The sequence below is a fragment of the Leptosomus discolor genome, chromosome 3, assembly GCF_034619465.1.
Source record: "Leptosomus discolor isolate bLepDis1 chromosome 3, bLepDis1.hap2, whole genome shotgun sequence".
In the NCBI taxonomy this organism is placed as follows: Eukaryota; Metazoa; Chordata; class Aves; order Leptosomiformes; family Leptosomidae; genus Leptosomus; species Leptosomus discolor.
In genome coordinates, this window is record NC_141393.1 from 31129959 (window position 1) to 31155216 (window position 25258).

The 25258-nt window shown below is 34.7% G+C and overlaps 1 protein-coding gene across 3 annotated transcripts in view; it reads left to right on the forward strand.

The window, feature by feature from the left end:
- STRN3 (striatin 3) overlaps positions 1–25258 on the forward strand; it is a 67269-nt gene that overhangs the window by 18726 nt on the left and 23285 nt on the right. Inside the window, exons 2-9 of one of the 3 annotated variants that reach the window (XM_086463595.1) lie at positions 2644–2747; positions 7796–7869; positions 9310–9391; positions 9693–9872; positions 10321–10453; positions 12061–12202; positions 17692–17802; positions 23635–23775. In XM_086463595.1, the coding sequence (XP_086319721.1) occupies positions 2644–2747; positions 7796–7869; positions 9310–9391; positions 9693–9872; positions 10321–10453; positions 12061–12202; positions 17692–17802; positions 23635–23775 (967 nt within the window). The remainder of the gene's footprint in view (positions 1–2643; positions 2748–7795; positions 7870–9309; positions 9392–9692; positions 9873–10320; positions 10454–12060; positions 12203–17691; positions 17803–23634; positions 23776–25258) is intronic. The other 2 variants (XM_086463596.1, XM_086463597.1) reach the window with 2 other exon arrangements.

The following is a 25258-nucleotide window of genomic DNA, read 5'->3' on the forward strand; positions in this document are numbered from 1 at the left end:
AAAAGTGTGTTGTAGTGTGACAACCTTTCTATTCAACCTTTTGGACTCTGTGAAGATTGTTATAAATACTGTTGTATATAAAAGATTTTTTGAGGGCTTTTTTTGTAGGGTGGATTTGGGGGGTTTGTTTATCTTTAGAACATTCATTTTTCTAATATATTGATTTTTAAGATCACTTAACTCATTAACCTGCCAGGTTGAGAAGTATGAGATCTAGGCAATACCTAGACTTCACTTTTGTTTGACCAAGTACTCCAGAAGTATTTCCAGGACAAAATAGTTTGACTGTGAGCGTTTAGGAGGCAGATGCCTCCCTCTATGTATGATCGCAGCTATATAATTTTTCTTCTCCATTATCAGCGAACTGAGGATGAAATAAGGCCCAACAGTTGCAGTTGACAACTAAGATTTGTCAAATAGTTATAAAAGGGTGCTGGCCAATCAAAGAAGACTAATAGAAGGGGAGAAGACCATCACTTACAGAATTCCTGAGTTTTGGAAGGAGTTGAGAACTGCATTCAAGTCAAAGAGCAAGAGCTTTCTTAACCTTCCTTAGATGGCAATTATCAAAGTATTTAGTTCTGGGTTTATTTTTATAAAAACAGTCTGTATGCATGCAGTAACTTCCAAATGTTTGAAGCATGGTATTGTGCATATGTGCATGTAACATATTACTTTTTTTAAAAAAACCCTCCTTTTATAACTTTTATGTGTACTTCTGTATTTATGTGTAAGGACACTGTTTACTTCTTGTTGTCTTACCCTTGACCAGTCAGGTAGGATAACAAGTTGGGCTTGTGAAATTATTTGGTCATTTGCTGCCTTAGATACTACAGGAGTGCAAATTATGTATAATTGTGGGTTTCTCCAGAAGGCTTTCTGTTGGATTAGAGTCAGTTTTATAGTACAATTTAGAATCTAAGTGAAATAATTGCAGTTTAGTATAGTTGTTTGGTTTGCTCAAGTCCCTCCATCACCTTCAAGCTCAAGTCCCTCCATCACCTTCCATTGGGAGCCTACTGTTTAAAATAGCTGATTCTAGATCTTGGTCTCTACACTTTTATCTTGAAATACCTGTGCATTTACTACAAAGTCTGTATTTTTTCTTTTCCTTTTGTGTTACCATGCAGTGTTTGGTGCATGTTTGGTTACTCTCACCAAGTGGCGGTGGTTAGTTGAGAGTGCTTTCATGACTGAAATACTCATAACTGCCTTGTTCTCACTAGGATTTTTTTTTTGATTAAATCATTAGTTAGATAATACAAGGTAAAATAACACATTTTAATTTGGTTTACCATTAAGCACAAGGCCAGAGGGACTAAAATCAGGGCTGATATGTGAAGTTTTATGTGTTGATAGCACTTAGTCTTGAGAAAAGAGCAATGCAAGAATGCTATCCTCCTCTTTCAGGCTCTAACCACGGAGAGTAATGAAAATGTACAACTGCTCCCTTTAAAAAATCTTAAAGGATAGATTAGCTGGCAAGCTGGCAATTACAGCTGCTTTTTTTTTTTCTTATTGAGCCTCCTTTAGTAATGAAATTGTGTAGTTGATCTTAAGCTCTGTAGAGCAATGTGGTCTCTTCTTCACTCTCCTTATTCTATTTTTTTTTAATCCCTCCTCTGAGAAAATTTTATATTAAATCTTGCCTTGAATTAGCTACCCAATGACTTTAGTCAGTTTAAAGTCATATTGAGGATAAGTGAGTTTGTGGTTTCCTGTAATGGTGGCCAATCCAGCAATATTGTTAACTGTTTAAATTTTGTGTTCACACCTGCAAATTCCCCTGTTTTCCCTAGGATTCTGGCTTGCAAAAGACAAAATTTAAGCCCTTTCACTTTGTAGTGAAGAGGCTACTTTTTTTTCTCCACAAACTTACTACTTCTATTTTTCAACTATTTTAGAGTTTTCCACTAGACTTTTTGCACTAGTTGAGATAACTTGTATGTTCTACTGAATTTATTGTTGTCTACTAGGTTAGCAGGCAAGTGGGAAGCTTCATTGCTTCTGTGTAAGTTAGGTGGATAATATGATTGATGATTTTTTTAAAAAAATTGCATTATTTTTCTCCATATAGAACGGCACACTAAAACCAATTCTCCCTTGATATTCTAAACTTCAGCAGTCTTCAGTAGTAAGTAAAATGTGAATCCATAAAATATAGTAGTTTCCTGTGTAACGGATTTGTAAATTCTGTATTTGAATTCATGTAGCCATTTCTTAATCTGTTCAATATATTGGCATTAAAAACTAAATTGCTTAAGATTTTGTTGTTTACCTATTTTAATATGGCTTTGTATTTGGAAGAAAATGTGTAATAGAATTGATGCTAACAATGCTGTAAGTACAAAACTGTGCATATATTAAAATTTAATATAATTGCTGTTTGTGCCTTCTTTTACTATACTAACTTTCTACCTTTATTTCAAGGCAAAATCCAACATTTATGAATAGAAAATAATACTCAAGTCTCTAGGGCAGAAATATTTTTGTTGTTAATAACTGACTGAAGTGATTAAAGCAAAACAGTTTCTTTTTTTTTTTTCTTCCCCCCCCCCCCCCCCAAGCCACACTTCATTGTTTTGTTTTCGGAACAAAATGGAATAAAATCCATTTTCTTTTTTTTTTTGTGTGTGTTTTCAGGCTCGGATAGCGTTTTTACAAGGGGAAAGAAAGGGTCAAGAAAATTTGAAGAAAGATTTAGTGAGAAGAATAAAAATGTTAGAATATGCATTAAAACAAGAAAGGTAGGTATACAAATTGTTCAGCTTTTATCTGACCTGGAATACTTTACAGGCTGAAAGGAGTTCCATCATGTTATATAAACTAATGATTCTAGGTTACTTTATGTAAACTGTCTTTATGGGTGGTCATCTTTCCACTGTGTTTTCTGATAAACTTTACTGTTGTAATAGAAAATTGCATAATTTTAAAATTGTTTGAACTCATGCTTTAAATGCAGAAAGTTCAAATTGGACAGTTTCACTTTTCTGAGTTAAAAGTACTGATATACTAACTAAGAATAAACATTCCAAAAACATTTATACCTTATTACTGTATCTTTATATGCTCTTCAGTGGTATTAAACTTCAAAGGATGAAAAATGGTGTTCTTTTGATTCCCTACAACTGTTCTGTATGTGTTGCATGATGAAAAATATATTTTGTGGCAGAATGGAATCTTTTAAAAGTTAGCATTACATTTTGAAGTATTGTTTTCTTCGTGTGGTAGATGCTAGTCTCAATAAGCGCATTTCTAATCTCAGTAGGTGCATTTTCTGTAGCATTAATTTAATGCTTTAACAAAATTAAAATTCTATTCAGTCCAAGCAGGCTAATGTCCTTCAGACCTACATGCTTTTCTGTTGCCTGGTTATTTCGTTTGACCAAAATTAGTTAATTTTGCAAAAGCACTAGCAAAGTAATCTTGTCATGTGCCTATACTTTCAGTAGTGAACTCAATTCTTATATTTAATTTTATCTTGCTCTTAAAAAGTAGCTGAATCCATCAGTGTAAACATCTTGAGGATCAGGCAACAAAATAGGTAGCCTTTATTTGTTTATTTTGGTGGGAACATTCCTGCCAGAGTAAACTTAAAATTTTGTAGCAAAGAGTAATGAGGCTTCACCTGGACACTTTTAAGTTAGTTGTCCAAGGGTAAGTATGTCTAAATACATTTTACATTATGAATTAGTACTTTGAGTAATTGACTAGTACAGAAATAATTATGATTAGTTGGTTTCATATTACAAAGTAACATTTTGGCAAGGGTGGCTACATACCTCTGTGAAGTGTCCAGTATGAGCACCTTTATATGGTGCTTCAGAAAACAGCCTGTGTTCATACAGAAAGTCAGATTGTCATATTGTGCATTTTTCTGGTGAAGCAGTAAGCAGAAAGGATCTATTTCTTCATGCAGCTGCGTCCTCAAAATGGGAAGTAACTGAAGGTTTCCAACAAGTCTAAGATTGAAAGTTACATTGTTACATCATGCAGGTAATGTGCAAGTCACTCTGGATGCCAGGCAGGTGAAAAGCACGCAAAGCGTCGAGATGTGTGTCCTCTTCCTTTAAAGAACATTGAACACATCCAACGCATGATGTGCTGTTATGGCAGACCCAAGTGTCTTGGGTATAAGTAACTTTCTGAAGTTGAAGGAAGACATTTTGGTTGTTTTGGCAATAATAAACTGTGTGTGCTGCAAACGCACACCATAAGGCTGTGAGGATTGCCTACTTACTGAGCTAAATAGAGACAGTTAATTACAGCTGGAGTGTGAAGACATCGTATAAGTGAATGCAGAATTTGAAGATGAATGGCATTGGTGAAACAGCATTCCTGCTTTCTCTTGAAATGCAGCTGCCTTTATACTTTGATTTCCCATGAAATTCCAAAATTAATCTGATTGGCAAGAAACTTGTAAACATATGTATAACAGAAGCAGAACAGCAGAAACATACAGTTTGCTTTAGTTCTTGCGGCTAGTGGGTACAAGCCAATGTTGCATACTTTTCAAGAGGAAAATCCTTGCTTAAGTCCCAGCCAGAATTCTCATGAAGATTGCTATAAACAGGAACTGAAACTCTGGGGTTGATTGGTGAATGTGTGGGAGGCAACGAGGAAGCTTTCTGGTTTTTTGCTACCAATGCCCAGTAGTTCAAGGGGATCTAATTGCGAAAGTATGGTGGATTGAGTAAGGAGAGCAAGCAGGTACTGACTTGTCAATAAATCATCCAAGAATGTATGTTAGTTTCTTGGTTGTTTTGCTGAATGAAGCGTTCGGGATCATAGATGTTATTTTTTTGGCTATTGTTCCTCTGAGTGAAGAATGACAACTAATGAAAAGAAACCAGCCCCAAACCAAGATAAGTTCTGAGAATTTCAGGTCTGAAAATTGTTGACAGTAATTTTCAGTGTTGCACCTGATTCCCCCCGTTGCCTTTCTCCTCTTCTTGTTGCTAACTCCCTGATGCTATGAAATGTTTCATGCAATGAAATATCGAATTATAGAGAGTCAGAGACAGACTCATTCAGACAATGATGAGTGTCATGGTTTCTCAGAAAAAAAGTTACCAAACAGGACATCAGTGTAAGACTAAATAAAATGCAGTAGTAGTTACAAAATAGTTTGATATTTCTATATCTCTAAGTGTGTGTGCAACAGGTGTGATAGTGTTTTAGAGAAGTAAAATGTTGTTTATTATTTTAATGTCCTTAAATATTGGTAGTTCTGTATCGGTTTTTGTAATAAGATTAGACCTTCAGTAGTTATTTATATGGGATTTTTTGTTTGTAGCTAGTATATATTCCTTTATGGTGCTTTGCAGACCCAGCCAAACTTCTTTTGTTGTGTACTGTGAGCCACTCTACTCCAAGCTTCATTAGCATAGTGTTGTTCTTAAATTAATAAGACTTGCTGAGATCATAAATCTGTGGCTGTATATTGACTTCATGGGATTTGGACCAGAGCTGGCTTATATTATTACCGCTGAGTGGTAGGATCTAACAGTTAAATAGCAGCAAGCAGCTAAATCAATTTAGGACATTGTTTCTCCTCTTATTTTTTCACTCGTGGAAACCTAGCCTTAGAAGAATAGCAAGTCAATGCTCAAAGGATTCAAAAGATGCCTCTTGTAGAATTCAGCTACTTTGTGGTGTGGGAGAGTAACATCACTGACTTGTCAACAACACTAGCTTGTTAGTGATGTTTAAGATACGTAATAATTACCCTTGTTTGTGTGACAATACAGAGAGGAATACACGTGCAAATATATAGTTTATTGGAATTTAATAAGATTAATTTCTTACTCTAAAATTGAAGTAGAGCATCAGATGTGATGTGAGACACGTAATGGATCTTATTATGTGCAGCAATATTTTGGCTTATTTGTAGTGGCTAGTCATTGGTATAATTTTAGATCAGATACATCATTACCTTCCGTAATGAACAATTAAAGCAGAATTTTAATTAATGTTTTGAAATTGTAGCTCTGAAATAGAACAACTGTTCCTAAATAGAATTTGCCACAGCTCCAAATTGAACAAATTTAGGTTGGCTTTTGAACTGCAGTGCTTTATTGGCTTCACTTATGAATTGAGCAGAAATATTTAATCAGCTTTGACTTCACAATTTCTTAATTATTTTCATTTTAGTTGGTTGTTGGTTTTATGCTAGTTTTTTTTTACCCTGAAATGTACAGTACTATATTTGGCATGTAAATCATAGTACGCAGACTTTATCTGGAAAGCTTGGTGGAACGCTGCCTTGTTGCAATGTGCAGCGGGGCTTTGTCTCTGTTTGATGAGAACACCTAGGCTAGACAGTCTTACTACTACATTGATCAAATACGAATGTATGCACAAATAATTAAAAAAATTATGATTCTATTTAATTGGCAGTCAGTCAGATTCAGGTCACACAAATGCCTAGTCTTCAGGAGCCTTACAGTTTTTCAGTTACAATGTAATTGCTATGAAGTACAGGATTTTATCTTACTATAAAGGGTCAGTAGTGCCATCTACTGACAGTTTGTTAATGAGTCTGTTCCTAATTGCAATTTTAGCAGAAACTTATGCAATTTACAAGAAAATCTTCTATACCGTCAAATATATCAAGCCTCATTTGGAGAGAGAACTTTGGAGAAGCTTGCAGCAGTGGCTCAGCTATTTGAGAAGAGTTGTTGGAAATCCTTGATGTTGTCCAGCATGTGTTCCATTATGTGGCTTTTCTAAAGTTTCATATTTGAGATTAGTATTTAAAATTGGTGGGAGCTAGATACAATTCAGTTATTCTTAGAGCATTGGTCAAATGTTTAAGTTAGACTTATGAAGACAGCTGTATTTTATAGAGGCTTCTTTAAAATGTGGCTGCTAGCATTTTTACAGAGATCTTTCACCTTGGCTCTACTGCAGAACATCTACAGTTCTTTTCCTTGAGACGATGAATATTTTTGAAAAGGACCTATAAGGCAAAAGTAAAATTGTGAAAAGTCTAGGATGGAGTTAGAGAATTCCAGGATATAGGTGTAGGTACTTCATGTGATATTCCTGGAGGTAAAGGGAGCTGAAGACATTTTGAATAGGCAACTGGAGTAGAGAATGAGATTTGGAAGGCTCATGCATACCTGCATGGAAATACTGTCACCAAGATGGATCTAAAAAAGGGATGGAGGAGGAGAGGTGCGGGGATCAGAGATCAGGAGATGGGAAGGAGTGAGGCATGTCTATGTAGGTGGACTGAGCAAGAATTGGAAGCTAAGCCTCCAGTCAATGAAGACAAAATCAATAAGAGAACACATGTGATAAGGGAAACCAGCACTCTTAACATTGCTCTTCAGAGGGAAAGATTTCTACCATAAGCAAAGACAGAGCAGGAGAGAAATTGAAGTGGAAATTGAAGGTGGCAAATAGGCAGGAATCCCAAATCGGAGGTTCCTTCATTGTAGTGCCATTGGCTAGCTGACAGGGCTACAACTGAAAAAAATAATCACTGCTACTGATTTTTGAAAAGTTCTCGTAGGAGCTGACACACATGAAAAAACCCACATTCTTCTAGAACATACTAAACTCTCATCTGTAAGTTATTTGGTAATTGTGAATAATTGTAAAAAGGTTATCTCAAAACTGTGTTCTTGAAAACCTAGAGGTAATTGTATGATGCAATAATTATCTCAACCGTTTTATTTGGATAAATTGTATTCTGTTAGTATGGTGGTTTTAAATGGGAATAGTAGAATGTTTTGAGTTGATAAAAGCACTGTATGCTACCTTGTTGAACATTTGTGTACTTTTTCAGGGCAAAATATCATAAATTAAAATATGGCACAGAATTGAACCAAGGTGACTTGAAAATGCCAACTTTTGAATCAGGTAACTTTTTTTACAAAAGCTAGTTCTAGTATATTTTTTTTATACACTGTTCTAGATTTGCTCCGTTCAATTTATTGCAGCTTTCAATCTTCCCCTCAACCCTCTTAGGTGTGTTCCAGAGAAGATGTCTAGGAAAGGTTTGGTATTGAGTAAACATTGTTTAAGCTGAAAATCAAAATTAATTCACCTGTGCTTTTCTGAAAGATCTGTGGATGTTGATGAAAGCTTTAAAGAAGGTTACACAATTTCTTATTTAGCTGATGCTTCTCATTATTTCTTATAGTATCCCTTCTTGAAGATTTAATATTTTTTGTCATTGTGTCATCCATCTGGAAGAAAAGTGTTAAGTGCAGAATAAACAGAAGAAATACTGTTGAGTTTTGGTGCTTTTATAGGATGCTATTTTTTGAAGAATGAGGGGAAAAAAAAATTGTACTGCATTGGGCTGCAAAAATGTTGTTGAGCTTTTGTTTCTATCTTAAATCAAGGAAAAAGTCTGAAGAGTTAAAAATGGGCTATGCTTATTGGTATTCTGGAGTGCCTCTGATTTTGCAGTGTGGATATAAAGTTGATCATAACAATTCTGCTCTTCACAATATTGCAGATAGAGGAAAGCATTTTTCAAAACGACATCAGAGTATTTTATGAGGAGAATTGCATGTGGCTTCTCCTGAAATGTAGGTCTTTGGAAAGTCAGACTCTTGGCCTGTATTTGCGTAATGTGCCTTAAAATTATGGTCTACAGATTTTTATTCCACCACCACCTTTTTTTCAGTTTTATGTGTTTTCTTCCGCTTTAGAAGTGACACATTTTGTGGACTTTTATACCTGGTTGAAACTGGAGATCATGATTCATGCTTCTTTCTTGATGGGATTTTTCATATGAGTTTAAAAGCAGTATAAGTTAGATGCTATTATGTTGTACTATGTTTTATAGTCTCTGCCATAGTAAAAGTGCAGTGGATTGGGCTTTAATTGTTGATAGTAAACTGTTGGAATTTGTGTTAAACTTGACACCCTTGTTTTCTCCAGATGCTGATCTATGTCACCGCTTCTCTTATTTTAACTGTATTTTCCGTGTTGCTTTCTAAGCACCTCTGCTTTGTGAAAGAGATGCAGCCTGTTTTTTTAGCAGTAACACTTCAGCTGATCAGGGCAAGGTTTTCTTCTGTGTGCAAGTTAAATATTTTTCTAGTTCCTTTTCTGCAAGTAAGAGGCCAGGATTTTTTAACTGATTGTATTCTGTTAAATTGTTGGCTTGATGCTTCAGCAAAGAACTAGAAAAATTATTTTTTAATTAAAGACACTGCGTAAGACTGCATCTAATTTAAAGCTTTTTTAAGCTTCGCTTTTCGTTTCATTGGTGTCTTGAAAAAGCAAATTGGTCTTAAAAACAAACAAACAAAAAACCCCACCCAACTATGACACTATATCTTTCAGAAGAAACCAAAGATACGGAGGTTCCCGCAGTACCTCAAAATAGCCAATTGACCTGGAAGCAAGGCAGACAGTTACTGAGACAGTAAGTAACATTGTTGAATATTGGTGTATTCAGACTTTTCCCTGAAGTATGAGGAGCTGTATATGTGCCTTACTCTATGAAACAGAATAACTGAGGTAGGCAAATAGTGGTTTGTTTTTCAGGACTTTATAGTTTTGAGCTTTAAGCGGTAGAGAGTAAAGGTTTCCATATGGGATGGATGGCAATAAAGCTTACTTTTCTGTAAATGATACAATAGTGGCGTTCATTTTTAACAGTCAAAACTAATTTCTTTCCTCTTCCTTCAAATATACTTTCCTCTTTCTTCTCTTACTGCATCTAGGTATCTTCAGGAAGTAGGCTATACAGATACAATATTGGATGTACGCTCTCAGCGGGTAAGGTCTTTGCTTGGGCTCTCCAATTCAGAACCAAATGGTTCAGTAGAGACAAAGAACTTAGAACAGATCCTCAATGGGGGTGAATCTCCTTCATCAAAACAAAAGGGACAGGAAATCAAAAGGTAAGTGAAGAGATAAGAAAGGCATAAAGTTTAAGTGTTTTGCTTAGTCATTGATACATACTGGTCAGTTCACATTGGACTTTCAGATCTAGAGTCTCTGAACACCTGTGAGTATAGCTGACTACAAATGATTATGAACTTGACTGAAATTGATTATACATAGGAACATAATGTACGTATTGTACGTATATATACAGGAAAATATATAGTGTATTGAATTTATGTCATATAACCACTTTGGGGCTGTTATTTTAAGGAAGGATTGTGTTGAGTGGTGCTTTCATAGTAAGGAATTAGGCATCTGTAGAAACTTCTTCATATAACTGTTTCTTGTTGATTTGCTAGTTCTAAAGCTTTTAAGGTAGCGATTGCATTTTAATTTGATAAATCTTCCGAAATCTCTTCAGCAAGTAAAATGGATTCTCTGTTAATGTTTTTGTTTATGTAGGAATTCTGGTGATGTTCTTGAAACATTTAACTTCTTAGAAAATGCAGATGATAGTGATGAAGAGGAAGAGAGTGACATGATAGAAGATATTGCAGAAGGAAAAGAAAAGCACCGGATAAATAAGAAACACAAAGTAAAACATTTTTTAATTTTTTTTTTTTGTGTATAGATCTGAAATACCCTTTAAAAAGGAAATATTTTTTTCCAGGTGCTTATAAATATGTCATGTTAAATGTTCGTTGCTGTACCTTCATTATCTGAGTGGATTGTAAGCAGATGCATTATTGGTAAATGTGGTGGTTTAATTAATACATTGCCTTGAAAAATTCAAAACAACCAACCACCTTCTTTGCAAATGTCAATTAATTGCTGAAAGAGAACTAATTTGGCTATCTCTGCTTCTTTGCATACTTCGCGTCCCTTTGTGTCAAATTTAGCACAGTGCAATGTGCATCCTTTCTGAATTTTGGAGAAGGTAGGGACATTTTCTTAGAAGAATCTAAATTATGTAATGGAAAAAAAAATTGATTCCATGTCAAATACGTGTTTAATTCTTGTTTTATGCAGCTTTTTACTAAATATGTTAAGAGCTTAGCAGAGTCTTGTCTCCAGTAACCTTGTGTTTAAAGTTCAATTAAGTTTTGTTCTTTTTTATTTTCCTCTTTAGTTTTCTACTCTGTGAACAGCTTTCTAGGTAGGATAGACTGTATTACCTGTCTCTTTTAGTTCTTTTTCTCCTGTACTGGAAGAGTCTTCCTGTCGATGGGATTTCCATAAAGAGCTTGATTTATGAATGTTGTACCGACAGTTTTATTACTTTTTGCTCAGTGGAGTATTCTGTAGCATGATGACCCTTCTGGCTGTGTTTAATTTTGTTAAATAGCTAGCAGTGTTAGCTCGGCTTGACACAAGTCTTAATCTCCCAACTTGATTTGTCAGGAAGAGTTTTCCACCATACCTTTGTACTTCTGGTAAATAGATTAATCAAGCAATCAGTCGAAGGCAGTAGATAGTCTGATTAAAAGATTATCTAATAAGTAAATCTCCAAGCAGATATGAAGACATGACACTCATTTTTTGACTCTTGACAAAGCTTGATTTTTATAGAAAGTGGAAGGATCATTTATAGTTATCTTTGTAAAAATTGCCTCTTTTTGCAAAAGTGTAAGAATATTGTGCAAGTCATGGAAACATAACCCCATGTGCAAGTTTTCTTCACCTGCAGAATTAAAGAAAACTTCTCACTGATGCCTTGGTAGGGAGGCTGTTTTGTTTAAGGTGAAGATGTGGTAGAACTAGTAAAAAGACACTTTTCTGAAAACACTATATTTTCTAAGCTTGTGCTTAACACTGAAATAGAACTGGAATGCAAGAAGGAAAAAAGGCTTCTTGGCCAGTGGGAAACACAGTTTGTTTGTAAAGCTTCTCTGCAGAGCTATTGATATTGCAAGAAAATTAACAACGTTTCCATTGATATGTTTTAAATAAAAAATTAAGGCTGGGATATTTGGGATTGTTTTTGTTGCTAAATTTAGTGTCAGTATTTTCATTTCCTAATGACTGCACTGCTGTCTCTTTTAAGCAGCTCTAGATCTAAGTGTCTTTTTCTGCATTTCTTGTTGAAAAATGTTTACCCCTGCAACCCAGTACTCAGAGTAATCTATATCACTTCTAACCTAAATATTTGAGTAGAAAATCTGCTCATGATTCAAACACAGAAAAATGTTTATGTGGTTGCAGATTGGTAATGAAGGTTTAGCTGCTGACCTTACAGATGACCCCGATACCGAAGAAGCTTTGAAAGAATTTGATTTTTTAGTGACAGCTGAAGATGGTGAGGGAGCTGGAGAAGCTCGAAGTTCAGGAGATGGAACAGAGTGGGGTAAGATGCTAACAAAAGCATTTAGAAATAAAGGAATACTTGTTCATGATAGTACATAAGAGTTGTAATACCTGCTAAGATGGTGTGGATGTGTGGATGATTGTGATGATCAAATGCTGCTGCTTAGATAATCGTGTATTGGATGCTGCAATGTGCATACCTATATGCTGTTGCAGTTGCCACGAATACAATTATAGTTACACTTGTTTCAGGTTTTGGTTTTGATTCCAAAATTGAGAGGAGAATATTATGTTTCTTGAATAAGAAAGGCTGGGAGACTGAACGGTTTTATACCTGAATTAAATTTACTTTCAAATCTACTTTTTTTTTTGTTGTTGTTCCTATTTGGCTCTGATCAGGAATGTTAAACTTTTTGTGCTCAAGTTAAATGAAGTTCTTTGGTGTAGTTGTAAAAATGGGCAATTAGTGCATTTAGTTTTTCTGGATGAGATTTTTGGATGTTAATTGCTAATGTGGCTTGCATTAGTAGAATCCAAAGAGTAATTTTCTACTGGCTCAACTTTTTATTTATTTTAATTTTAGACTAGATAATAAATTTAAGTAGGTTACTAATTTGATGTGAAACAAAATACACTAAGTCAGAAACTCCTGGAGCCTAAGTGTTTCAAAAGAAGAAACTGAAAGAGGGAGAGAATTTGCGTAGGAAAAATAATAGTGAACCAAGTAATTCACACCTGCCTTGAAATGGGAAATTGACCACCTTACTTTCTAAACAGTGGTACAAGCAATTTTGTGGTTGCATACTGCAAGCCTTTCATTGTAAGGTGGAAAAGTGCCACTAGATCATCATCTTTGGCCATTTTATGTCATTGAGACAATGAATTTGTCATACTTAAATAAACATCTCAGCAAAGAGAGTATAAAGATCTACAGAAATCAGAGTACTGACACATCTTGCAGGAAAATCATCCAGTCTTGATTTTTCAGGTACCAAGCATTAGAAAACATTTCTGCCTGGAAATTAATATCAAAGAGTTAGTCACCTTTATTTTTAAAACTCAATCTTATTCCTAGTTGGAAGATGTAGCCGGACAAACAGTTGCCTTTAGTTTTGATAATACCTATTTATTTTTAGAAGCATTTTAGTTGCTTGGTGGTGTTGCCCTTTGAAGGCGATGTTATTTGATTAGTTTCTTGATCATATTTTTATTTAGCCAAACAGGCAAATTTGTTGGTATAAGCTGACTCAGGCCCTGAAGCCAAGGTTTTGACTTTCAGTTTACAACATCCCTTTGAGTGTATAGTGATGCAGAAAGTTCTGGTTCTGGCATCAGTCTTACCACTATTGCATATAGAAGGAAAGATAGCTTGATACTATAATTCATTCAGTCGAAGTTTTATCCATTTTTTTCAGAGCAGATGGCTGAAACTTACTGAACTAGCTTGTCCACTGAAATACCAAGTCAGTGCTTTCTAAGATTGCTTTCCAGCATGTTACATCTCTGTTGTCTTCTCAGGTAGTTACCCAGAACAGAGGGATTCTGATTTATTTGCAATGCTGATTTTGCAAGTTAATTTTTTTCAAACTTGATTTTGAGAAGTTCAGTTTCTGTCTCAAACTTAAAAAATAAAATAAAATTTAAAAATCTTTTTTAAAAATCAAATTGACCTTCAGAGAGCAGTTTGAATGTCTTTTATGGCAGTTTAAGTGAACCCATAGCAAAAGCGAGTTTGTATGCGCTTGTGACAGCTTTTTTGTGACAACTGGTTTAACTGCAGTGATTCCATTGTTACTAAAGCACTTGCATCTGAGGCAAGGAAGTGGGGAGGAGGAAATAAGGATAAAACTACTTTTGTCTTAAAATGTATGTGTTTTGCCAAATGAAGACAATATCCTTAAGTTGTATATTTTGTACTAACTTACTATTTAAATGAGTCAGAAGCCATACTTAAACTGTAGTAGCAATGCTTTTTTCATAGTATGTCACCAATTCTAGTACAGCTATTCTTAAATGGATGTTTAAGGGTACAGTCTATCAGGTCTTGGGGTTAAGTGTCACTTTTTTAACAATTAGTGTGTAAATTTGAGATACTTAAAGACAATGCTTCTTTATTACCTATCAAGAATAACATTTCAAATATTGTCCCCCTTAAATGCCTTCTAAAGTAAAATAATACATTGCCTAAACCAATTTATTTTAGCTTGTTACATTATTTTGAACTCTGTGAAACTGTTATTGAAATCTCCAGGTCCAGCCATTTATTTATTTATTTTTGAGGGTTGACTTCATTTAAATGAATACTTGCCATTACTTTCTAAACAATTGCATCAACCATTGGCTTTAGTATTTCAGTGAAAGTTAATATTTTTCTTCATAATGTAAATAGTTGCTCTGTTCTGTTTTCTTCTCAGCTTTTTTTCTTCCTGTTTTAGATTTTCTGTCATTGGCATCCTTCTATCACTTCTTACTCTTGCAAAGATTTAGGCTCTCTGAAAAAATGTAAATGTTTACGTGTGTATTTCCTTATAAAGTTTTTATTTAGTATCTGGAAACCAGCGTTCTGATGTTTAGGCTCTAAACCTATGACGTAGTCTTGCTTTATTATTACTTTCAATACTTAATCATGAAAGTATTATTTGTAGGTCTAACTTCAGATATGCTAAAATATTTCTTTGCCAAATTTGATGGATACATTTTTGCTATTGGACACTTCTGCAAACCAGCCACCAAGTATGGAAGTTGCTTTTCTTTCCTTCCTATAATATGGCTTTTTATGAACACATACTTTTTTGTAAGTGCCTCATTTAGTACACTTTGAGTCTTAAATTATTTTCAAACGTTATGACTTAGTGTCCTATCACGCAACATGTTTTACTTAGGAACAGCTTATCTTCAAAATCGTGAAAGATTAGCAAATTCAGTGTTAAATAAAGCGTTAGAGTATGCAGCACATCAAAAAAAATCATAAATACCTTACGGTGATCCAGTATCAACAAGAAAGGGATGCATATAGAACTGCTGTTCGCTTAAGCAAACAGGAATAAATACATGTTGTTATATATAATGTTACGTACTACAGATGTTACGTATTACATAGTCTTTTTATTCTGCTTATGATTTTGATGACTAACTACGTGTTCATCACTCAATTTCTCCTCTCCACGAAACACAAATGTTCCATTTACAGATGGACCAGGAGTCGGAGAACGAGTGACTCTGCCCAGAATTCTGGGTGGCAGGGTGTGACTGGACCTCAAGAGTGTCTTGGGATATGTTTTAACTATAAATAAATAGAGAAATAAATCCATTCTCCACTAAGTGGTATTGGATAGTCAACATCCTGGATCCCTCTGCACTGTCCTGATGTCAGTTTAGTGTGGATCATAAACACTGCAGGCAATTTGAGAAGGTTCACTACTAGGGGGGAATGGTGGAGGTCTTCTAGTTACGTGGCTCTGTTCTGAAATCGTTCGGTGAATCTAGGCATACCTGCGAGAAACACAGCTGGGTTTTCCTAAAAATCTTTATTGAAATTCATTTCACAGCCCCTCTGGTTAATCGGAGTCAGCGTTTTATCTAGTTTTCTGTTATTTATGTTTGCAGGATTATGTTTTCCTGTTGACTGAATGAGCCCAGTTCCTCCAGCTTCCTTATTTTGGTATTTAATGCCCTGTTTGTTTTGCAGTCTACAGATGTTTTCTAAACTTCTTGAGTAGAACACACAGTGGACATGTTGTTTCAATTTTGTCATCATCATCGCTGAATTGTGTGGACTACTCCTGGTTTAACACACCACACCTTTTAAGACATGCTAGGATGACAATTTTGTTATGTGTGGTTTTGGTTTTTGGTTTTGGGGTTTTTGTTGTTGTTGTTTTTTAACAACATTACATTGCTGTTACGTATGGTCAGCTTCTGATTCAGTTTAATTCCTAAATCCTTCTCCGCAATGCTGCAACCTAGCTGATTATTTTCCTTTTATTATTGGTGCTTTGGATATATTTTTTTTTTTTTAGTTTTACTCTTAACTGACTTTCCTTTCATTGGGGTTTAGGGGTTTTTTGTTGTTTTTCTTTATTTCCTTCCTCTTTTGGTTGGCCATATCCTCTGACTTATCTTTCTGTGCCTCTTGTATTTCCTGAATAATCACTATTCCTCTCTGTTGATGTTTTGGCCCTGTGATCATAAAGATTGAGGTCTTTGTGTTTGCAGTTGGTAGTTGTAGCTGCAGTTTGATGTAGGATGTAATTGTTCCTTTCCCCTCTCCACAGTTCTTTGCGGACAGCTTGGGGGACTTTGCCATTATGCTGTCCATTTCATGCCTTCGCCACCCCTGTCATTTCTATATTCTACTGTTTTGATCAATGTTTTTCTCTTTGTTATCAGCATCCCAAGATATCTTCTCATTTGTTGTCATGTTTTGTCATGAAACATGTATTTGGAATAACTCATACTGGTTTGCATCCTAAATGCATGTTTCTGTGTTTCTGTTGTGTATGGCCTCTGTTGTGGACTTTTATGACTGTAATGGTTATAACTTCAAAAATCGCTGTTTTATGGAAACACTGATATTGTACATATGACTGGAAGCTGGGAACTGAGCAACTTAGGTTTATTATTTTATGCCTAAAGAATTTGTGAGCATAAACTTAACTGGCACACAAACCAAGTTTGCTTGCTGCCTGATTGGCTGCTAGCAAAAGTGCTTCTGCAAATGTTATATTTACCTTGTCTTAGAAACAAGTTTATCCTTTTATTAATTCTGTGTTTCCAGAAATGCTTGACATAGATAGTTTGGAAAAGTGGAGACTTGACTTTTCCTGGAGAATAATTAACTCTGCAATATTTGTCAAACAGAAAAAGACATGTTGTCTTGAAACTACTGTGAAATGTCGTATTTCTGCTAATGATAATTTAATTGCTGGAATGCTGTGGGATGTCAATGTATTCACCTCTGTGAATTACTTTTCTTCATCTTTATGTAAAAAGCTGTATTTATAGACTTGTTCCTCTGGTTATATGTAGGACTAGGTTTCTTTCTTGTGCATGTAGAATGAGTGTGAGAGGATGCATGATGGTCTTCATGAATAAACTGGCACTGACTTACTCAGCTTGCATTTTCATGAGAGATATAGCATGAATACTTTTATTTGCTTATTCAACACTGGCTGAATAATTTCTTAACATTGTCTTTCTAAAGATGCAGTAATCGTTTCTGAACACCAATGAATTTTTGTGTATTTTGAAGTATCTAACATAAACAGTTACTTATGAAGCTTAATTTGTTTGCTCCTTAGTAACAAATTAACATACAATTTTCAAATATGTAACTGATATTATACAGTGCCTTGGAAAACTGTATGGAATGAGACTTAGTATTTTGTGAACTTAAAACTGAGACTGCACCTTTAAAGTAAAGATTTAAGAACTTTTATTAATGCTTTTATACAGTTATGACAGTAAATCGCCAACAGCTTGCATTGCCAATTGCTGATATTTTTTCTTTTAATAATATGCTGCATGTAGACAAAGATGACCTGTCCCCAACTGCTGAGGTTTGGGATGTAGACCAGGGACTAATAAGTAAACTGAAGGAACAGTACAAGAAGGAACGAAAGGGGAAGAAAGGGGTAAAGAGTAAGTGCAGATTCTGAATCTTGTAATGCAACGCTTTTTTGTCTATCTGTGTAGAAGACATTTTTTTCCTCACAAATTCTGTTTTTGTTTTTTTCATTAAGCATCATTTTCTGTAACGGGGGCAACCAACTTTAACTTTCTACCTGCTGAATGTGAATATGTCAAAACCTTTGACAGACATCTCCTAGATGAAAAACTTTGAAAAATTTAAGGTTAAATAGGTAAAGAGAGCTAAATGCTTTGAATTATGAGTGTAAAAATACTGAATGTCTTGCATTTTGAGGATATTCCTACTCGGAAGTTTTCTGAAAGATTTTCCTGCTTCTTAAAGTGCAATACTATGATATTGTTGTGGGGGGAGGGGTGTTGGGTTTTCTTTTTGTTTTTAACATGAGCTTGCATCAAGCTATAATTGCTGTTTATGGCCTTGTAATTATTTTTACAGTCTAAGGCATGAGAATAAAAAAATGCCTGTAATGTAAATATGAACTTTTTTTGTGACTTTGTCTAGGATTTAATCTTTATTTTATGGTGCGCTCTACTTTTCTGTGCAGTTACCACATTCTGGTTGACACCTCTTTTAAGAGTTTTCAGACCAGTTGACCTATTCAAACTATTTAAGTTAAACCAAACTTCAATATTGAAGTACTTGGTAAAAATGCTTTTGTGACTTATGTCATCAACTATACAAAGCTCTTAGTGGACAAAGTGTTATTGAATCAATGACACTCCAGAGGAGCTCCCTTGATTGCAGTGTTTTTATTTTGAAAGTATATTATAGCAGTTTCTGGTGATATTTAGTAACAAATGTTTTTTTCCTTGATTTGAAAAATTGTGTGAATATTTACTAACTAAATTAGGTGATAATTAAAATATAACACTTCACGAAGAATTCTGTAGTAAGATTTGCATTTACTTTGTAACATCTAACAAATTAGAATTCAGTTAGTGCATGTTGATTGTTTTTTCAGCAATTTTGCACGACTTGCATGTATACAGACACATACAAATATAAAATCTTCAATGAAGTACCTAGTCTTTGGTTTGATTAGAACTTACAGGAGTAATCTGGATGGTAATGGGTATCCTTGTTTAACATGTGAATCAGCAGTTTATTTAAAACTTTGTAACATTATTATAAAAACGTTCCTTCCTGCCCACTTTCCTGCAGTTGCTGCAAATGGTGTAACATTCATTTTTGTACCATGAATGGCATGACATGTTGGCCATCAATTATTACTTGACGTACGTTGTCTTTTGACAATGTATGTTCCACTATCAAAACTTAAAGCAGCATTTTCTTCATCTAAAGTGATTTTGAAACCTGCTTATGTTCACATAAGAGAATATTTAGGAGGCAGTGGTGTGTCACAGTGCTGTGAGATCACTTAAATCACTGTTTAGCATTTTGGGTTTTAAGTTTAAATTCTCCTCTGGGAGACCCTGAGCTCATAGATAGCCTCGCGGTGTGGTTTGTGGGATTCTGCACTTGCTTCACATTCATGATAGTAGTTTCTGTTTAAAAATTGGCCTTTGAATCGCTGGGCTAATTGAATGAGAACTCCACACACAGTAAAAGTATGCATTTTAAGGTCGGGCAGGTTTATTAAAACCTGTTCATTCAATTTGTAGACTTTTTTCCTCAGCTTTTTTAACATTGAGACTGAAAATAATGTCGAAGGCCTCTATTCCTCCTTCTCATGTCTGATTGATTGTTTGTGAACTTCATTCTGAATATTCATCTCTTACTTTGCTCTTCAGTATATTGTCGGACTTTTATCAGAATTTTTCAAGCAATGTTGTAATTTATCTGCATGGCCACACATATATCGTCATAAAGATCAAATAAATGTGCATTGACTATCACCTTTTGCAATGCTTTGAGGACAGCATAATAGGGCAGACATTCTAACAGGTTCCTTTGTTGGATATGCATCTGGTAACTACCATACTCTGTGTTTAGACCCATAACAGGGTCTTCATAGCCCTGGAATAGTAACTTTAACTCAAAATGTAGAGATAAATAAGTGAACAGAAGTAGATTTGATTCTATTTTGATACTTATGCAGTCTGCATTGATATGTTTTCTTTTGGGTAGAACACCTTAATTTAGATCATCTTCTGTCAGCACATACATTTTCGTAGTGTAATATTTATGCTTTTTTGGGGTTTTTTTGGTATTGGTTTTTATTTTTCTGCCATGATAGTCACCATGTTATGGGGAAATACTTCCTTATCAAACGATTGTAAAAACAAACAAACAAAAAAACCCAACCAAACAAAAACTCACCCTATACTTTAATTGCCTTTATAATATCAGCTGTAAAATAACCCAAAACCTGTTTATCGAAGAGATTTTTATATTAAAAAAACCCCAAAACAAACAAAAAACCTCAAAACAACCCCAAACCAACCACAACCTATTCTGGACTTCGTTGTGGTAAATAGATGAGGAGTTAGGTTTGATTTCTGTAAAACCATGCTTAGCTTTTACAGTAACATGCTGAATTTAAGGCCAGTTTCTTGCCCAAGTTTAAGATCAGTTTTGGCAGGTAAATCAGGGGGTGACTGATTTTCAGATATAGTGTTGCGTTTTCAGAACATTGTATTGAAGATGATGCACCTCTTATTTCATACTGTCAGGTCAGCGTAATGTGTTCTTAGCAATTTGAAAAATAGATTTCACATCTTAAATTGTATGTGGATATCGCTGGTAAAATGAAGATCCTTTTACCGATTTTTTTCCTTAGTTTCCTTGAAACTTTTATCTTTCACTTCCCTGCTCTTTTTCCTCAGTTCAGTTGTTCTGCATTTATGAAACAGTATCTGTCCCATTCACTTTGCTACCCTTGATTTCTGGAAATACAGTGTAATAGTTGACAGGCATGAAAATCGATTTGGATTTTACCGTCTTTGTTACCATCACCTGTTAACACAGAAGGATCCCTGTGTTATATTCAGACTTGGGCTGTTACATCTTGGAGCTAACAGAAATCTGCTTATGGCTTCTCAGGCTACAACTTTTCAGCACTGAATATTCAGTTACCTTTTTCACTTTTGAGCTTTGAAGGAACGTTACACTGAGATGGGATTGTAGGTGTTTTGCTTTTGTTCACAGGTTCATGTTTACTGATTTCTTTTTTTTTTTGTTGTTCTAATCGTTTCTTGAGGGTAAAGCACACTAATCCAGTTTGTGCCTTGAACATAGATGCCTATGCAGAGACAGCACGTTCTTATCCTTAAAAAACCTCTTTGTACCATTTAAAATACTTAATTCTATGAAGGAACACTTGCACTTGTTTGAAAGCAGAAATCTGCACAGTCTTCTGTGGTGGTGGCACAATCTTGAATATGTACATTTTTCAGCATGAAATAACAGAAGTTTGGAACAGAAGCTGCTCTTTTCTAAACTTCAGAAAGAAGTTTCTCTGTATTGTATGATGGATTGAGAGCTGTTCTGAGGTTATGGCTGAAGGACAAGAAGTGGCTAAAGATACTGAAAAACATTAAAAGGCAAGGCTGACATTCCCCTAATCAGTGGTGTACTAAATGACTGTCTGCTTCAAGGCAGGAGAGCAGGGAGGCTGCTTCTAGTTATTTCTGAATGTGCTCTGAGATGATCTTCCCATGCCCATATGTTTGGTGTGAAAAGCACCTCCAAGAGATGCTTGCAGTTTGGATGTAAGTAAGACTTTATAAGCCATTTTTTGGCATTTTCCATCCATGTGTTGAACAGTTCATGCGTATTCACATGGAGAAGACAAATGGGTTTTCTTCTGGAAAGCAAAGGGTATATTAAAGTAGACAGTTTAGGGTACCAGTCGTGACTTTTATCATGTCATTTATTGATTACTCTGTAATATCTTCAAGAATGTACCTGCTGCTACTCACCATAGGTGGCAGGCTGACAGCCAACTGGAATAAAGATAAAAGCAAGCTTTGGATTCTGTATGGTGGAGACCTGGCCATTTTAAGAATGAATTTCTTTTTTTTAAATGAGATCGCACCTGCTGACTACAATTAAGCATTGTACCTTTGAAATTAAATCCTGTAAGTCTAGTGGCTATTAGGAAAAAATGTTGGTGTGAAAGAGACATTCCTCATTTTTATTATTTTTACACATACTTCATTAGCTGAGATCACACGTTTCTAGACACTCTTCTACATGAGAGTGAAATGAAACTTAACCACTCAAGAAATCTGTTCTGTTGCATAAGGGAAACTTTTGGAAGCCATTTTTATCCTCAAACGACTTCTGGGTATCAGCCTTCGTAGATTTAATTAGAATACCAAGGGTTCTGTAAAAGAAAGAAAAAAAATATCACAAGCACAAAAAAAGTATAGGGAGTTCTATACTTGGCAAAATGAAAATGTTTCAGAAGTGTTAATGAGGATAGTTTTATAGCATCCCTCTTGGGGTATGCGTGGTATACTCTTGCTATGATTCCACTTCCAGAAATATTTTTTGTTGTCATCCCTCTCTCCAGAGAATTCAATTTTTGATAGATACTTATTTTTGAACACATCAATTTTAATAATTTTTTCCAATAAGATCTAAAAACTGAAATGATCAGATATTTGGAAAAGTGTGTTTTAGTGTTTAACTGTTTAAACAAAGTTCTGCTTTTGATAAGTCATCTGTAATTATAGTGTTTACCTTTTACTTTTTTGAGAATAAAGGCTGCGTCCTTTTTAATAAGTGATACATGTCACCTTACAGTATAAGAAATTGTTTCCTAATGGTTACTTTACTAAAGAATGGATGTATTTGAAAATTATTTGTTTTAATATGCCCTTTTAAAGATAGTAAGCACTTATATTTTAGCAAGTTTAAAAGCATAGATTTTTGGCAGCTGAGTGGTGTGGGTTTTTTTTTTTTATTTTAAATGTTCCACAATAGAACTGCCTGCAGTCCCAGGAAGGACTCTTTTTTTTTTTTTTTTTTTTTTTTTTTTTTTTTTTTTTTTAATGTATTAAATGCTAGTTGTGTCTTGCATCATCGTGGATTGTTTTCTTTAAAGAGACTGACTGAAATTTCGCCTTGATTGATGCTTGACTTTTGGACATGCAAGCTGTAAGGTGGAAGCAGGAATTAATTCATTAAAAAAAAAAAAAAGAAAACATACTATTCTTGTTTGCTAATGTCTACATCAGGAATTTAATGCACATGTAATTCAGTATGCTTTGTTTCTAGAGGCATGCTTGTATAGTAAGGGTAGTATACATATGCAGTTTCATACAGTGGTGGAAGCATTCTTGCTCTTGTGTTTAATAAGCACTTTATACAATTTAAACATCATTCGAACGCAGGGAAAGTTAATTGTTTGTTGCACCCCCATTATGAGTTGTCTGTACTTTTTCCCTCATTTTTAAGCTTATTTTTTATTTGCACTCTGTTTTTTCAGTGTTAAATTGTTTAGTATAGTTAAAGCTGTGTAATGTTAGCAAATGTTTAATTCATATGTATTTTATTTAATAGTTAATGTTCTTTTAATATTTGGCTTGACTTCTCAGTAGGGCTGTAAGGTGATTTTTTTTTTTTCTCTTCTACAGGAAATTATAGAACAGATCTACAGAACACAAAGGAGTTATTCTTTGATTTAGTCAATTAGAACTGTTTGCATGTAGTTTTCGGATTTGATGTATTAACTCCTCCTTTTGATTACAAGATGAATTTTATTAATATACAAAGACAAAAGCAAAGCATTGTATTTATTTTAAGGAAGTCCTGTCAGTAATAATTATGTTTAATTAGTTTAATGGATTTTTAGACTTCAGTCAAGTCAAGCGGTAGCAATCAAATGAATCTTTGCTGCTGACGTTAATTTACAGGAGTCAACAGGACAAAACTTCACGACATGATAGCTGATCTGGGCGATGATGAGATACCCCACATCCCTTCAGGAATCATTAATCAATCTAGGTCACCCTCTTCTAGAATGACTGATCATGAAGGTGCAAGAGCAGAGGAAGGTACAAAAAATTCAGCTACTTACTATATTTCAGGAGATTTCTTTTAGAAAGCACACGCTGTAATTTGCTGTCCCCTCTATAAACCTTAATGCAATTGCAGATTGCCACATTATTATTTTATTTGCATTTCTTCCCAAATGGTTTTATGAGACTATGGCTTGAGTTTCTGTGGCTTATTGTAACTCACCATTATTTCATAAGTATTTTTAAACAACTTCATGTACAGCAGTGTATTCTGAAACTATTCACTATTAAAGCACTGTTTGCAGACACCCCACCCCACCCAGCTTAGTAAAACCTTTTACAAATAGGGTGCTATTGATTGAGGGGGGAAAAAGGTGAGTATTATTATTTGATACACAGTTTGCACTTTAAACTGAAATTTAAAAGTGTTTATTTAAATTATGAGACTAACTTGTGTCTCTTCCTCAACTTTAAAATTTTCTTGGTCTATTTACACAAGTGTACGAAGACACGATTTATTTCTTTTCAAAGTGTTACTTTCAATTTCAGGATTATCTTAGGCAAGAGAAGTTAGTGGCAAACAATTATCTAAATATTGCAAAATCTTGTACTCAGCTTTAAGTTTTTTATTTTAAAGAATGATTTTCCTTTTATTAACTTTGAGATTAGAATGCCATTTATGTAAATTCTGTTCTCTACTCAGAACAGATTAATTCAAAGTACTCAGCTGAATTCAGATTTGGCTCCTTTATGATGATGTTCAACCCATAAGCCCTGGCATGGTATCAGCTGTACCAGAAGGGGAAAGAATTTGCGCTATTACTGATCCTGATAATCTGTTAGTTCTCCTGTTCTTCCTGCACCCTTGCCCCCACAAGTGCCTTTCACCAGGCAAGCACAAAATAGGTGTTTTGTAGGGCGGTCTTGTTGCTCTCCCAAACTATTCCTTTACGAAGTGTTTGTCTTCACACCTTCTCTTTTACTGCCTTCCTTTTTGTCTTTGTTTTTATTTATGACTTAAAGATGAAGCAGTATGAAATTTACCTGTGGAGTGCAATTAAAAAAACCTACTGGTGAAGTTCCACTTGCTAAAACATGTGGAAATACATTTAGGTTGTGTTTAGGTTTAGTATTTACATGCTTTAGGTTGCTTTTTAGCCTTGTAAGCTATTAAAGGCATTTGACCCTACAGTTACAGTTCCCTTAGACTGCCTTAGGCTATTTGTCTTAGGCCATACATGTTGTGCAAAGGAACACAGATGTTTGTTGTTAAGGACAGGCCGTATAGCCATTGTCTCTTTTAGACTCTTTTCTGGACAAAACAATTTTTCTGAAGAAATAGATGCTAAGTTTGAATTTGATAGAGACTGACTTTTATTGCCTGATTCCTGTAGCAAAAACACTGTGCTATACTTCAAGTAAAGATTGTCCGCACTATTTTCAAATAAACTGTGTCTTCAGGATTATATTTTCTTGGTATTTGATGTGTTCATGTGTTTTCAGCTTAGCAGTGTAGTTT